At 46.2% G+C, this 14,650-nt stretch overlaps 1 protein-coding gene across 1 annotated transcript in view; it reads left to right on the top strand.

Annotated features, from left to right (window-relative positions):
* TTLL9 (tubulin tyrosine ligase like 9) overlaps window positions 1–14,650 on the top strand; it is a 44,534-nt gene that overhangs the window by 5,797 nt on the left and 24,087 nt on the right. The window contains exons 2-4 of the mRNA XM_069496010.1: window positions 4,417–4,509; window positions 12,139–12,250; window positions 13,148–13,333. Of these exons, the coding sequence (XP_069352111.1) occupies window positions 4,454–4,509; window positions 12,139–12,250; window positions 13,148–13,333 (354 nt within the window). The 5' untranslated portion in view covers window positions 4,417–4,453. The remainder of the gene's footprint in view (window positions 1–4,416; window positions 4,510–12,138; window positions 12,251–13,147; window positions 13,334–14,650) is intronic.

The following is a 14,650-nucleotide window of genomic DNA, read 5'->3' as shown; positions in this document are numbered from 1 at the left end:
ACTCTAGTTCTTCTACTGCTTGTGTAGTAACATATCATGGTGGCTTTAATTTGTATTTCCTTGATGACCAATGATGCTGAACATCTTTCCATATACTCATTTGTCATTTGTATATCCCCTTTGGTGAAAGATCTGTTCATGTCTTTTCACTGTTTTCTAATTGGATTTTTAATGTTGAGTTTTAAGAGTTCTTTATATACTCTAATAGTAGTCCTTTTTCAAATATTTGCTTTGCAAATATTTTCTCCTAGTCTTTAGCTTGTCTTTTCATTGGCTTAACAGGGTCTTTCACAGAGCATAAGTTTTTAATTTTGAAGAAATCAAATTTATCAGTTTTCTTCTTTTATGCTTACGGTGTCCAATCTAAAAACTCTTTGCCTAGCCTTAGATCCCAAAGATTTTCTTTTATGCTTTTCCCTAAAAGTTTTATAGTTTTACATTTTGCATTGAAGTTTATAATCCATTTTGAGTTAATTTTTGTATAAGGTTTAGGCCTGAGTTCATTTTTTGCCTGTGCCTATCCAATTGCTCCAGCACCATTTATTGAAAAGGCAATAAATTCTTCCTTCATTGAATTGCTTTTGTTCTTGCCAGCTGGGCATATTTGTGTGGGTCTATTTCTTGGGTCTTTATCTGTTCCATTGACCTATGTATCTATCCGTTTGCCAATACCATGTAGTTTGGTAGCTGCATGATATATTTTGAAATTGACTAGACTGATTTATCCCACTTTATTCTTCTTTTTCAAAATTGTTTTACATATCCTAGCTCCTTTGCCTTTCCATAAACATTTTAGGATGATCCGCATCTACAAAATAATCTTGCCGAGATTTTGATGGGAATCGCATTACATCTGCATGTCAATTTGAAGAGAGTTGACATCTCTACTCTGTTGAGTCTTCCAATCCATTTTTTAACATGGCAGGTTTCTCAATTTATTTAGATCTTCTTTGACTTCTCTCATCAGCAGCATTTTTGTAGTTTTTGTCACACAAGTCCTCTACATGTTTTGTTACATTTGCACCTAAGAATTTCTCTTTTTGTAAGGGATTATAAATTGCATTGTATTTTTAGTTTCAGTGTTCATTGATAGTATACAGAAATACAATTGATTTTTTTTTTTTTTTTTTTTTTTTTTTGAGACAGAGTCTCACTCTGTTGCCCAGGCTAAAGTGAGTGCCGTGGCATCAGCCTAGCTCACAGCAACCTCAAACTCCTGAGCTCAAGCAATCCTCCTGTCTCAGCCTCCCGAGTAGCTGGGACTACAGGCATGCACCACCATGCCCGGCTAATTTTTTCTATATATATTTTTAGCTGTCCATATAATTTCTTTCTATTTTTAGTAGAGATGGGGTCTCGCTCTTGCTCAGGCTGGTCTCGAATTCCTGAGCTCAAACGATCCGCCCACCTCGGCCTCCCAGAGTGCTAGGATTACAGGCGTGAGCCACCACGCCCGGCCACAATTGATTTTTGTATCTTTGTCTTGTATCTTATGATCACATTCGACCCATCTCTTAGTTCAGTTGTTTAGATTCCTTGGGATCTTTTACACAGTCATCTGCAAAAATGGACAGTTTTCTTTCTTCCTTTCTGATCTGTATCCCTTTTATTTCCTTCTATTGTACTGGCTAAAACTTCCAGTTTTATGTTGAGGGAGGGAGTGGGGGTGGACATCTTTGCTTTCTTCCTTATTTTAAGAGGAAAGCATTCAGTCTTTTACCTGTCAACATACAAAATATAGAGAGACAAATCTCTAAGTAAAAAGGTTTTATTTGGGAATAATACACAAGAAGTAAGATTGCAATCCAGGACATACATACAGACCAGAGTGGCCTCTGGTATGTCCGGAGAACAAAGGAAAAGGTTAGAGTTTTATTGGGGAAAGGGGAGGTTTATCTAAGTTGATTGCCGCTGGCAGTTCTGATAGGAGAGTGTCAGTAGTTGTCAGGCAGGACTTGTGATCTTGGAGTTATGGTGAGGCCCTTGCAGTTTGGATTGGATTTAAGAGACAGTGTGTTGGGCAAGTGTTCTCGTACAAGCAGCTAGCTGGCAGTCCTTGTGTGACTCGTATAGTAAGCTGTGGTTGGAAAAACGTTTTTGTGATAGTTCCTGTCATCAGGCAAATCGTGCATGAGAGGCTTCCCTCTGTGGTCTTCTCCAGCTCTGTTTTGCCAGGGTTTGACACAAGTGACTCCATTTTGAATCTGACAACTGTGACACTCCATTGATTATAATGTCAGTAAGAATTTTTTTGGATGCTTCGATCAAGTTGAGGAAGTTGCTGAGAGTTTTTATCATGAATGAGTGTTTAATTTTGTCAAATACTTTTTCTGCATCAATTGATTACGATTGTGCGGTTTTTTTGGGGGGGTTTTTTTTTTTTTTTTTTTTTGAGACAGAGTCTCGCTTTGTTGCCCGGGCTAGAGTGAGTGCCGTGGCGTCAGCCTAGCTCACAGCAACCTCAAACTCCTGGGCTTAAGCGATCCTACTGTCTCAGCCTCCCGAGTAGCTGGGACTACAGGCATGCGCCACCATGCCTGGCTAATTTTTTCTATATATATTTTAGTTGGCCAGATAATTTCTTTCTATTTTAAGTAGAGACGGGGTCTCACTCTTGCTCAGGCTGGTCTCGAACTCCTGACCTTGAGCAATCCACCCGCCTCGGCCTCCCAGAGTGCTAGGATTACAGGCGTGAGCCACCGCGCCCGGCCGATTGTGCGGTTTTTAACCTTTAATCTATTAATATGATGGATTACATGGATTGATTTTTCTAATATTGAACCAGCCTTGCCTACTGGGATAAACTCCACTTGGTTATGGTGTATAATTCTTTTTGTATATTGCTGAATTCTATTTGCTAATATTTTGTTAAGGAGTTTTGCATCTAGCTTCATTGGGGATATTGGTCTGTAGTTTTCTTTTTGTGTCCTGTCTTTGTCTGGTTTTGATACCAGGTTAATACTAGATTCACAAAATATTCTCCCTCCTCTTCTATTTTCTGGAAGCGATTGTATAGAATTGATTTTAAACATTTGGGAGAATTCTCCTGTGAAACTCTGGGCTTGGAGATTTCTTTTTTTAGAGTTTTTGGATTATGAATTCAATTTCCTTAATAGTTATGGAGCTATTGAAATGATCATATTGGGTGAGTTATAGCAATTGTGCTTTTCAAGGAATTGGTGCATTTCATCTAAGCTGTCAAATGAGATGTGCAGAGTTGTTAGTGGTGTTCCTGTATTGTCATTTTGATATCTGCAGGGTCTCTAATAGTAACCCCTGTTTCTTTCTTCATGTTGGTCATTGTGTCTCCTCTTTTCTCTTTTTTATCAATCTTGCTGACAAATAAGTTTGTCAATTTTATTGATCTTTCCAGAAGATCAATAGCCTTTTATTTTACTGATTTTCTGTATTGTTTTGATGGCTTTGATTGTATCGATTTCTAACTCTGCACTAGACCTCCTTTGACATCACCCCAGAGTGAAAGGGACACCTCGTTACTTCCGTTACTTCCGGGCGGGGGAGGCAGTCCAGGCCCGCAGGTGGTCTCCCTCAAGAGCAGGGGTGGGAGCCTCATTACCGCCTGCAGGAGGGACAACAGCCAGGGCTCTCTCTGTCCTTATCTTCCTCTGACACCACCCCAGTAGAGGTGTTGGAGCGCCTTGTTACCACCTCAGTGAAAGTCTAGACTCCCCACTCGGCCTTTGCTGGCATAAGTGGGGGTGAACTACAGATGTTTTCAGTGGTTTTGGCTGGAGCAGAGCAGCGATTGTCTTAAGTCTTCTGTCTTGCTAAGTTGCTCCTTTCTTGGTCTTTTGGCTGGAGAGAGCAGGCTTTTGTTGGAGCTTTTTTTGTCTGTGCCCAAGGGCACTTCTGGGTTGGTGGCTGTTTCATTCCATGTCTGGGCTATATGAGGCAAAAAAGAAAACCCAGGGAAATGTTGTTCCTTTGGTCCTGATGTCCCCAGCCTGTCCACCTTCTTCTCTACCTTTCAGTCTTCTTATGTTTGTTTTATATATAATGTCTTGGGTTTTTAGTTGTATTAGTAGGAGGAATAGGAAAAAGTACATCTGCTCCTTCTTCCCGGATGAATGCCAGCGAAGGGGATTTGCAAATGCTTATCATTTCATATAAAGATTAGTCATGGCACATGCAAAGCAACCAGATTATGCCTGGCGTATCGCGGCACTGGATAAAATGATTGCTACTCGTCAATGATTCAAGGATTCTATGATTCTCAGTTTGATTATTTTAAGTGTTGTCATGCTATGATGCTAAATTCTGAAATTCAGTAATTCTGCTTTTGGCATTTCCAGGTAGGGAACTTGACTTTTCTTCTGCCCCCGATTTTTTTAATCCTTGGGCCATCCTAGGGAAATCGTCGATCCTGAGCAAGTGTTCTGTCGCCTTGTCTTGCAGAGAGCAGAGAGCATCAATCCGGTTCAAGACCACCCTTATGAACACTCTCATGGACGTCCTTCGCCACAGACCAGGATGGGTGGAAGTGAAGGAGTAAGACACCCCCAGCCCCCAACCTCACCCCTCCTTCCCTGTGTCTCACCTGTCCTTGTCTCCCTTCGTTTTTCTCTAAGTTTCCCTGGGCGGCCACTGGGACTTGTCCCAAAGTGGCTGTGACACTTATTTAGCACCCACAATGTATCAGGTGCATTACTGATGCCATCTCTGTGTTATGTAAACCTTACAGCCATCCGGTAAGCCATGATTATGTTCAGAGTGGTAAAGCCTGTTGCTTAAGGTCACACAACATGTAAGTGTCAGAGTGAGAGTCAAGCCCAGTGCAGTTTGTGTCCCGTGGTTTGCAGTAGGAACAAGGAATGCGGCCACACACACCTGCTGGCTTCAGTCCTCATCCCTGGCCACTTGCTAGTTCTGTGACCTGGAACGAGTTGCTTGACCTGTAAGCCTACGATTATTCTTCCTTTATCCTGGGCTCTGGCCATACTGCTTGAGACAAACCAACCTACAATGCCCAGCACATTGGGCAAATATTACTTAGGGCTAAGATTTGAATGCATGTAACAAAGACCCAGAGTATGAGAGGCTTCGCCAGGCTGGAAGTTGTCCATCTGACCCACTGAAGTCCATATGGAGGAAGTTCAGAGATGGGTAGGGGGCTTCACAGAAATCTGGGACCCGTCTGCTTCCGTCTTTCCGCTCCGCTGTCCCCAGAGCAAGGCCCTCGTTCTCGTGGTCCAAGGTGGCGCCAGCCTCCCTTCACATTCCAAGCAGCAGTGGGTAGGAAGGAGGCAAGAAAAGGCACGCCCTTCCCTTGCGGGACACAAGCCAGAAGTCCCTCATGTCTCACTGGCCCGAAGTTGGCCACATGGCCATACCTAGCTACAAGGGAATCTGGAAGATGTAGTCTTTATTGTGGAAATCAGGCAAATGTTGGGAATTCTCTTACTGTAGAAGAAGGGGAGAACGGTAGGAGGTAGGACAACCAGCTGCCTTGCCAGGGTGCTCAGTAAAAGTTTGTTGCATGACGATAGCTAAGCCTCGTGCACACTCTTTAACACTTGACGTGCATGATCTTAAAATAATCATCCTAACAAATCTTCCACGTAGGTGCTGTTATCATCCCCATTTCCCTAGTGAGAAAACTGGGCACAAGGCAGTGAAAAATGCCGCGTTTGACGTCACTCAGTTTATAAGGGCTTGGGCTGGGGTTTGCACCTAGTCTCTCTGTGGTGGAGTCCCAGGCTCCTCTCCAATCCACTCTAGCAGCCTCTCAGTAAACTGCAGGCACAAAGGAGCAAATGTTACAGATCCGTGATTACAGCTGCCTGGTGCTGGAGTCTAGCCGGGGAGGCAGACTTTAAATCATCCCACGTCCGTGGCAAGCATGGCACAGGCAATCTGAGAGAGCAGAGTCCTCTCTGTAGGACTCTGGGGACTATTACAACAGTGATGGTGACGTTGATGACGGCAATGATGGCAGCTACTGTGGACTCGCCTTCCCGGTTCTCTCATGGTCATGCTAATACCAGAATGGGGCTTCCTTCCCCGGATCCAGAGAACCTGATGAAATGAAAGATGAGTGGGGAGAGTTGGGGGAAGTTAGAGGAGAGTGAGGTGACTTGTGGGGGTGGGGTGTGGGAAAGGGCACTGTCCCCACCTGCTGTGTGACCTCAGGACACTCCCTACCCCTCCTCAGCCTCTGCTGAGTGGTCTGAAGGGTCTGAGGACTTGTCTGGTGCTGACAGTGTGGGAGCCCGTGAAGCAGGATGCTCTGTGGCTGGTCCCACGTTGCCTCACGAGTCCTCCTGGAAGAGCCCAGAGGCCAGAACCTTTCTGCTTAACGCGGCTCCGTAAATCCAAGGCCTCACCCTTTAGGACCTGACCCGGGGTCTGGTATTTCTAGACGGAATCTGGTCTCAGTTCAGACTGGCAGGTCAGAATATAGAACAGATGTGGCAGAGCTGTCCTTTCCCTTGCTTCCCACCAAGAAAGCTGGTGTGAAGTCTGGAACTGCAGCAACCATATTGTGACCCTGAGGCCATGAGTGTGAGGACACGTTAGGATGGCAGCATGGGGAGGTAGTAGGAACCTGGATCCCCACTGGCCTCGTTAAGCAATTTGATATCTTCCTGGGTGATTTAAGAGCAACCTGACTGTGACAATCATGAAGATGGTATGCAAATGCATGAACCTTCAATCTCAGAACAGGATCCAAAATCCACACCGTGGTCACGAGACCCTGCTTGATTGGGCCCTACCCAACTCTTCAGCATCACCTCTGACCTCTCTCTTTTCACCTGGATGTTCTTCCTGTCTTTGAACGTGGTCCCAACCTCGGGGCCCGGTCCCTGCTCCTCCCTCTGTTAGAGCCCCCTCCCCACTGTTCTCGACGTGCTGCTCCTCCTCAGCTGAAAGGTCACTTCTGCAGGGCGGCCTCCACCCAGCATAGGTCCCTCAGTGCCCTGCCGCACGGCTTCTGCTGGATTACCCCACGGCACGCTTCACAATTCCTCGTTACCGAGTTATTTGTTTCCTCATTTATTGTTAATCTTCCCCACGGGACTGTAGGCACCCCCTGGCCAGGTGTTTTGTTTCCTCCTGTATCATTGGCACCTAACATTGTCTTGCCTCTGTCACATATGTGTCGGATGAATGAGTGAATGTATGAATGAGTGATGTGTTATTTACTCATTCATCCCTTCACTATACAGACCTTCCGCTGGGTGCTGGGGGAGAAATGATGTGTTGGTCATTAGTCCATTTTATACCCTCATAATGCTTAAAAACACTGCTATCTTCCAAGGAAAACAGAGCCTCCAAAAACAACTCTTGAATTGACTAACGTCCTTGGTTTTCCTGGTTAGGTGACAGACTAGTGATGATAGTGAAAATCAAAATCGAAAGGAGGTCTAGAGATCACCTTTTGCAACCCCATCCTCTAGCTCTTTGAACATTTTTTATTTCTTGCAATTTGAAATAGATATTTTATTACAGTCTTTTTAGACCTGATTATTTTAACAAACCGCATGTCAAACTAATTTTCCCTTTTCTTCTTCATTGAGAAATAATTCATATATAAAATAAACAATTTCATGTCTTTTAGTATATTTGCAAAGTTGTGTCATCATCATTACTATCTAATTCCAGAACATTTCCTTCATCCCAAGAAGAAACCCTGTACACAGTAGCAGGCATTCCCATTTCTCTCTCCCTCCACCCCCGTCTGGGGCCTTGTCTCTATTTGTCTATTTTAGACACATCATATAAATGGAATTACACATTACATGACCTTTTGCCTGTCTTCTTTCACTTAATATTTTCAAGGCTCGTTCATGTCGTAGCATGTGTCGGTATTTCATTCCTTTTCATAGCGGAGTAATACTCCATTGTATGAGTATACCACTTTTCATTTATCTGTTTATTAGTTGATGGGCATTTAGGCTATTTGCACTGTTTGGCTGTTATAAATAATGCTGCTGTGAACATTCATGTCCAACTTTTGGACTCTTCACTATATACCTAGGAGTGGAATTGCTGGGTCATATTTCACTTTTTGAGGAGCTGCTAGACTGTTTTCCAAAGTGGCTGCATCATTTTACATTCCCATCAGCAATGTATGAAGGTGCCAGTTTTCCCACATACTCACCAACACTCATTATTGTTCATCTTTTTTATTGTAGCCAGCTTGGTGGGTGTGAAATGGTATCTCGTTGTGCTTTCGATTTGCATATCCGTGATGGCTAATGATGTTTAGCATCTTTTCTTGTGCTTGTTGGCTATTCGTAAATCCTCTTTGGAGAAAGGTCTATTCAAATCTTTTGCCCATTTTTTAATTTAGTTCTTTGTCTTTTTATTGTTGAATTATAACAGTTCTATCTGATAAGGGTGTCCTTATATATGATTTGCAAACATTTTCGTCCATTTTGGGGATTATCTTTCACTTTCTTGATAGTGCCTTTTGAGGTACAAAACTTTTAAATTTTGATGAAGTCCAGTTTATCTATTTTTGCTTTTTTTGTTTGTGCTTTCAGTGTCATATCTAAGAAACCATTATCTAATCCAAGGTCACAAAGATTTATTATTATGTTTTCTTCTAAGAGTTTTACAGTTTTAGCTTTTACATTTAAGTCTTTGATTCAGTTTAATTTTTGTATATAGTGTGAGGTAGGGGTCCTACCTTAACATTTAAAATATACTTAATTTTAAACTTATTTTGAAATGATTTTAGGCTTACAGAAAAATTTCAAAAATAGTACACAGCTTCCTCTTTTATAATAGCAGCTTCAACCAGCTTCCTCTGTTAGCAGCTTATGTAATCATAGTATATTTGCCAAAGCCAGGAAATTAACATCGATACATTACTATTAACTAAACTACAGACATCATTTGAATTTTACCAATTTTTTTTCACTAATATCTCTTTTCTGTTCCAAAATCCAATCCAGGGCCGGGCGTGGTGGCTCACGCCTGTAATCCTAGCACTCTGGGAGGCCGAGGCGGGTGGATTGCTCAAGGTCAGGAGTTCGAGACCAGCCTGAGCGAGACCCCGTCTCTACTAAAAATAGAAAGACATTATATGGACAACTAAAAATCTATATAGAAAAAATTAGCCGGGCATAGTGGCGCATGCCTGTAGTCCCAGCTACTCGGGAGGCTGAGGCAGTAGGATCGCTTAAGCCGAGGAGTCTGAGGTTGCTGTGAGCTAAGCTGACGCCACGGCACTCACTCTAGCCTGGGCAACAAAGTGAGACTCTGTCTCAACAAAAAAAAAAAAAAAAAAAAAACAAAATCCAATCCAGGGTCCCATACTGCATTTAGTTAACCTTTATTACCTCAAATATATTTCAGTTCCTTGGTCTTTACTTGTTTTTCATGCCTTTCATGCTTTTTGTTTTTTGGAGACAGGGTCTTGCTCTGTTGCCCAGGCTGGAGTGCAATGGTGCAATCATAGCTCACTGCAGCCTCAAACTCCTGGACTAGAGCAATCCTCCTGCCTCAGCCTCCTGAGCAGCTGGTACTACAGCCATGTGCCACCATGCCCAGCTAATTTTTTCTAATTTTTTGTAGAGACAGGGTCTCGCTCTTGCTCAGGCTGGTCTCGAACTCCTGACATCAAGCGATCCTCTGACCTCGGCCTCCCAGAGTGCTAGGATTATATGCATGAGCCACCACACCTGACCCTTGATGCTTTTGAAGAGTACTATGTAGTTATTTTGCAGAATGTCCCTTGATTTGGGTCTGTCTGATGTTTCCTCATCATGAGCTCATGCATTTTGGCAAGACCACCACAGAAGTGATGCTGTGCACCTATCAGTGCAGCTCCTCAAGGAGTTCATGGTGATGGCATGTCATCACTGGTACTGTCATGTCATCACGGGCGCTGTCACCTTGACTGAGCATCAGGTTAAGGTGGTGTGTGCCAGGTTTTTCCAATGTAAGTTAGCCTTTTTTTTTTTTTTTTGTAATTAACAAGTATCTTGTAGACAGATACTCTAAGACTATGCAAACATCCTGTCCCCAAAAAACGTTCACACAATAACTTAAGAAGAAACTGGGAAACCATTCACTCCCGATTCCAGGGTCACTCTATTGCTGCGTGCGTCACCATAGCCACGTCTGTGCACGCGTGTGCTGTTTACTTGCGATTTTCCTCAAGATTGACTCACTTAAAGGAACGTTTATGTCACTATGATAATATCAGTTGAATTTTGTGTTTGTCTTGGTATTTATGTTTTTTCCCAATCAACATTAAAATAGGGACATGGCTGTTAAACTTTTTTAAAGGTATTGCAAGGTTTGTGTGACCGGAATGCTGGGAGATGTCGCCCACACAATGCCCCTGCAGGAGTAATGCTTAAGACAGCGTTGCATTAGCTCACAGCTCCTGTGGGTCAGGGATTCTGACAGGACACAGGGGGCCTGGCTCGTCTCTGCGACGTCAGGGGTGTCAGCTGGGAAGAGTCTGTCTCTGGAGGTCACCTGACAGCAGGAGTTGTCAGGGGACATCCTCGCTCACACGTTGGCTGTTGATGCTGGCTGTCTGCAGGGACCTTGCTGGGGCAGACAACCGAAGAAGGTTCTCGTGGCTTCTCCATGTGGCCTCACAGGCCTGCTGCGTCTGGGATGAGAGACATAGCTGGGCATCTTCTGGAATACAGCCCAGCACAGCACCCTCCCCACCTGGCTGTGTTCATTCATCACCTCCGAGGCAGCTGCCTCCTCATTTCTCTTTGTTTCTGCCTCAAACCTTCTCAAGATATTTTTCACAACTCAGCCCACTCGTCCATAATAGAATAACATGGAGGGGAGGGGGACAACCCAAACGCCTCTTGGTGGAAAAATGGATAAATACATTGTGGTTTGTTCACCCCATGGAATGGAATAGAACCGTTAAAATGACTGAATTAGACTCAGATATATCAAGTGGATAAATCTCTAAAACAAAAGGTTGGTGGAAAAAAGCAAGTTGTGAAAGGAAACAGATAGGAGTGATTCTAGCCACAGAGCTTGGACCTGGAGCCCCATGGTCTGAGTTCAAATCCTGCTCTGCCACTTACTAGCTGTATGAACTTGGGTTCCTTAATCTCTATGTGCCTGCCTCAGTTTCCTCATCTGTAAAATGGGCATAATAACAGAACCTAACACTTAGGGTTGCTAAGAGGATCGATGCATTAATATATGTAAAGTACTTAGAACAGTCCCTGGCACATGGTGAGCAATAATATTAGTAATTAGAAGGTTTAAAAATATGCTAAACAATGCCACGTATAGACACACACATATACACGTAGTAAGAACTGTAAAGACATTGCATAGATGTGATACACACCAAACTCAGGCTAATGGTTTCCTCTGGGAGAGGAGAGGAGATAGAATCAGTCAGGGACATACAGGGGGCTTCAGTTATATCCATAATTTTTTACTTAAAAATAATTGGAAGCAGTTATGATGGCATTTTGTTTCCTTTCACTTCTTTTTCAAGCACCTCCTCTCTGCAGCCCAGCTCTGGTGCCCGGATTTGGTAGATCAGTCTGGTTTCCTGTCCCTCCCCTTGGTGTGGCTGAGAAGGACGGGGTCAGGATTCGGAGTCTGGCAGAGCCGGGCATGAGTCCTGATGGTGCTGTGTCCTTGGTGGGCAAGGCCAGCCTGCCTTAGAGCTCAGGGATGGCTGAAGTCACCTTTCAGGCCTGCTATGAGGATTTAGTGAGAGGAAGGCTTTGAGACCTGGGAGAGGTTTGCAAATGTCACCTAGCTCACCGCGGGCCGAGGACAAGGACAAGTGAGGCTGGCTGGTTGTTGCACTGTAGAGAGTGGTGGCCACTGCGGTCTGGAGAGGGCATGTCCTGTCTAAAGGGGTGGTTGCTCCTCAGTCCTGCTGATAGGTGCCTGGGGACACTCTGGGCTCAGTGTGGCCGGATCTGCTGATAGTCCGAGGGAAGCCAGCAGCTTGGATTTTTGTGGGAACATTTCCCTAGTTTTCACTCTGGCCTAACAAAGCACATGTGGGCCGGTGGCAGCCCATGGCCACCCCCTAGAGACTCCTGATGGACACACAGCTGCGAACCCTTCCTCACACCCCCTCAGCGGCACCTCCCTGGGCCACAGACCCCCAGCAGTGCTGAGGTCCTCAGGTCATGACCTTTTCCCCACCCCCTCCCCCAGTGAAGGGGAGTGGGATTTCTACTGGTGTGACGTCAGCTGGCTCCGGGAGAACTTCGACCACACCTACATGGATGAGCACGTGCGGATCAGTCACTTCCGGAACCACTATGAGGTGAGTGGGGCGTGGGGCATGTGGTGGGGGTTGCGCTGAATCACCCAGCTCAGATCACGGGGTGTGGTCATGAGCAGGAGCTGGTTTGGGGGGTACAAGGATCAGAACGGAGAAGCGTAAGGGAACTGGGTGTGTGCCGGGTGGGCAGCACGTGCGCTAGATGCATGATGAGCGAAATGGATGGAGGGTGTAGGACCCAAGCCCCGAGGACCAGCCTTTCTTGGGGCGGGGATTTGAGGTCATGGGCTGGTTGGTGTTTCAGCATCCGAGATTTGAGGGCCAGGCTGATTTGGGGGTGTAAGGACCAAAGGAGCAGGATGCTTGAGAGGTTATGGTGACTTCAGGGTGAAGGAAAGTCGAGAAGTTTGGGGTCTGGAGATGGGAGGGAGGTCTGTGGGGACTGGAGGAGCCAGTGATGGGAGATGTTCAAAGGTTAGCGTATCATAGTGCTTAAAAACATGAACGTTGGACCTGAAATCCCAGCACTCTGGGAGGCCGAGGCGGGAGGATTGCTTGAGCTCAGGAATTTGAGGTTGCAGTGAACTTGGATGATAACCACAGCACTCTAGCTGAGCAAACAGAGCAAGACTCTATCTCAAAACAAAAACAAAACAAAAACAAAAACAAAACGCATACGGACTTTGGAGTCAGAGTCAGGCCCTGGTCAAATGCTGGCAGTGCTGTCCATCTGTTGCATGGCTCTGGCAACGGACTTAACCTTCCCAAGCCTTAGTTTCCCTGGCTGTGAAGTGGGGATAATTACAGACTTACCAGGCTCTCAAAGTTACCCTTACTGTTATCTTGTGGGCCAGACAATGGAGAATGCAGGGTAGCTTCTGGTTGGGGGCTGGGAGGGGAGCAGGAGCCCACGGCCGCCTTGCCCCTCCTGCTGCCCAGCTGACCCGCAAGAACTACATGGTGAAGAACCTGAAGCGGTTCCGGAAACAGCTAGAGCGTGAGGCGGGAAAGCTGGAGGCAGCCAAGTGCGACTTCTTCCCCAAAACCTTCGAGATGCCGTGCGAGTACCACCTGTTCGTGGAGGAGTTTCGCAAAAACCCGGGAATCACCTGGATCATGAAGCCTGTGAGTGCTCAGTCGGGGGCGGGGCAGTTGGGGAGGACAGCGGGAGGGAGGGAGTCCTGGCACCCGAGCGGAGCGGGGGTCCTGACTGCCTGGGATTAGCTTCAGATGCGCTCTCTGCCCTCCCGCAGGGCTGGCTTTAGCTCCTCTTCTCTGCAGTGCTGGACGCAGCAGCTAGGACTGCTGGCACACAGTAGGTGCTCAATAAGTGTTTGCTGAATGCACAAGTGATCCCCAGGACCCCAGGGCAGGGAATCCAGAGCCTCTCTCCCTGACATGGAGGAAAACAACGGCCAAGCCAGGCCAAGTGCTTTTCCTGCGTTACCCCTGTCCTCGCTCTGACCCTCGGGGGCAGTGTCCCCAGGCCCGGTTTGGAGCTGAAGAGCTCGTTTGCTCAAGCATCCACAGGTACTCACCTGGCACTGGGGATACAGCCCTCGGCAAGAGACATTGGGTCTCTGCATCCTCGAGGGCAGATGATAAGCCAGCAGAGGACACATGTGTGGTTACGAGGTGCTGAGTGTCATTAGGGGAATGATGTCAGCAGAGGGAACAGCAGGAGGATCCCCCTGGCGGGCAGCTTCTCTGAACAAGGGAGAGATAGGGCTCTGAGGCCGAACCCCTTGTTCACTTACTAGCTGTGTGACCTCAGGCAGATTTCGTAACTTCTCTGTGCCCCACTTTCCCCATCTGCAAAGTGGGATCCCTGTAATACCTATTGCATAGTGTTATGTGACTAAATGACTTAACAGAGGTAAAGTACATAGCAGATACTCAATAAATGATAGTTTCTGTCATTGTAGTTATTCAATACAAATTGAGCTGTGACCTTAGAGATGCGCAAGAGTGAGCTGGACAAGGGTGGGTGTAGGGAAGGGCATTCTAGGCAGAGGGAAGTGCATGTGCAAAGGCCTGGTGTCAGGAGGTAGGCCTGCAGGGGTGAAGAAACTGAGTGGAAGGCAAGGGTGACAGAGAGCCTACCAGTCACTTAGCCCTTCCTCGTGCCAAGGCTGGCCTCTCCCCACAAAGCCACATACCACCGTAGACTTGAATGGCAGCAGCAAAGCCCCCTTACGTTTTCCAGGCTTGGGAATGTGCCAGGCCCCAGGAAGGGTTTCAGGGGGAAGAGCAGCCCTTGCTTGTGGAGCTGAAGACTGGGGCCTGGTGCTGGCCGGTGCAGACGCTGCCAACAGCACAGGTGCTTGGAGGCGGCACCGACGGGAGACAAAAACAATGGATGCTCCAAACAGGCACTGAGCCAGGATGTGTCCAGGCCTCCCTGGTTGCCTTCCCGGCCCCTCCTGCCTCCTCCGTGTCCCG

The sequence above is a fragment of the Eulemur rufifrons genome, chromosome 20 (genome assembly GCF_041146395.1).
Source record: "Eulemur rufifrons isolate Redbay chromosome 20, OSU_ERuf_1, whole genome shotgun sequence".
NCBI classification, from domain to species: domain Eukaryota; kingdom Metazoa; phylum Chordata; class Mammalia; order Primates; family Lemuridae; genus Eulemur; species Eulemur rufifrons.
The sequence above is the reverse complement of the archived record's forward strand: the minus strand, read 5'-3'. Positions and strand labels throughout refer to the sequence as shown.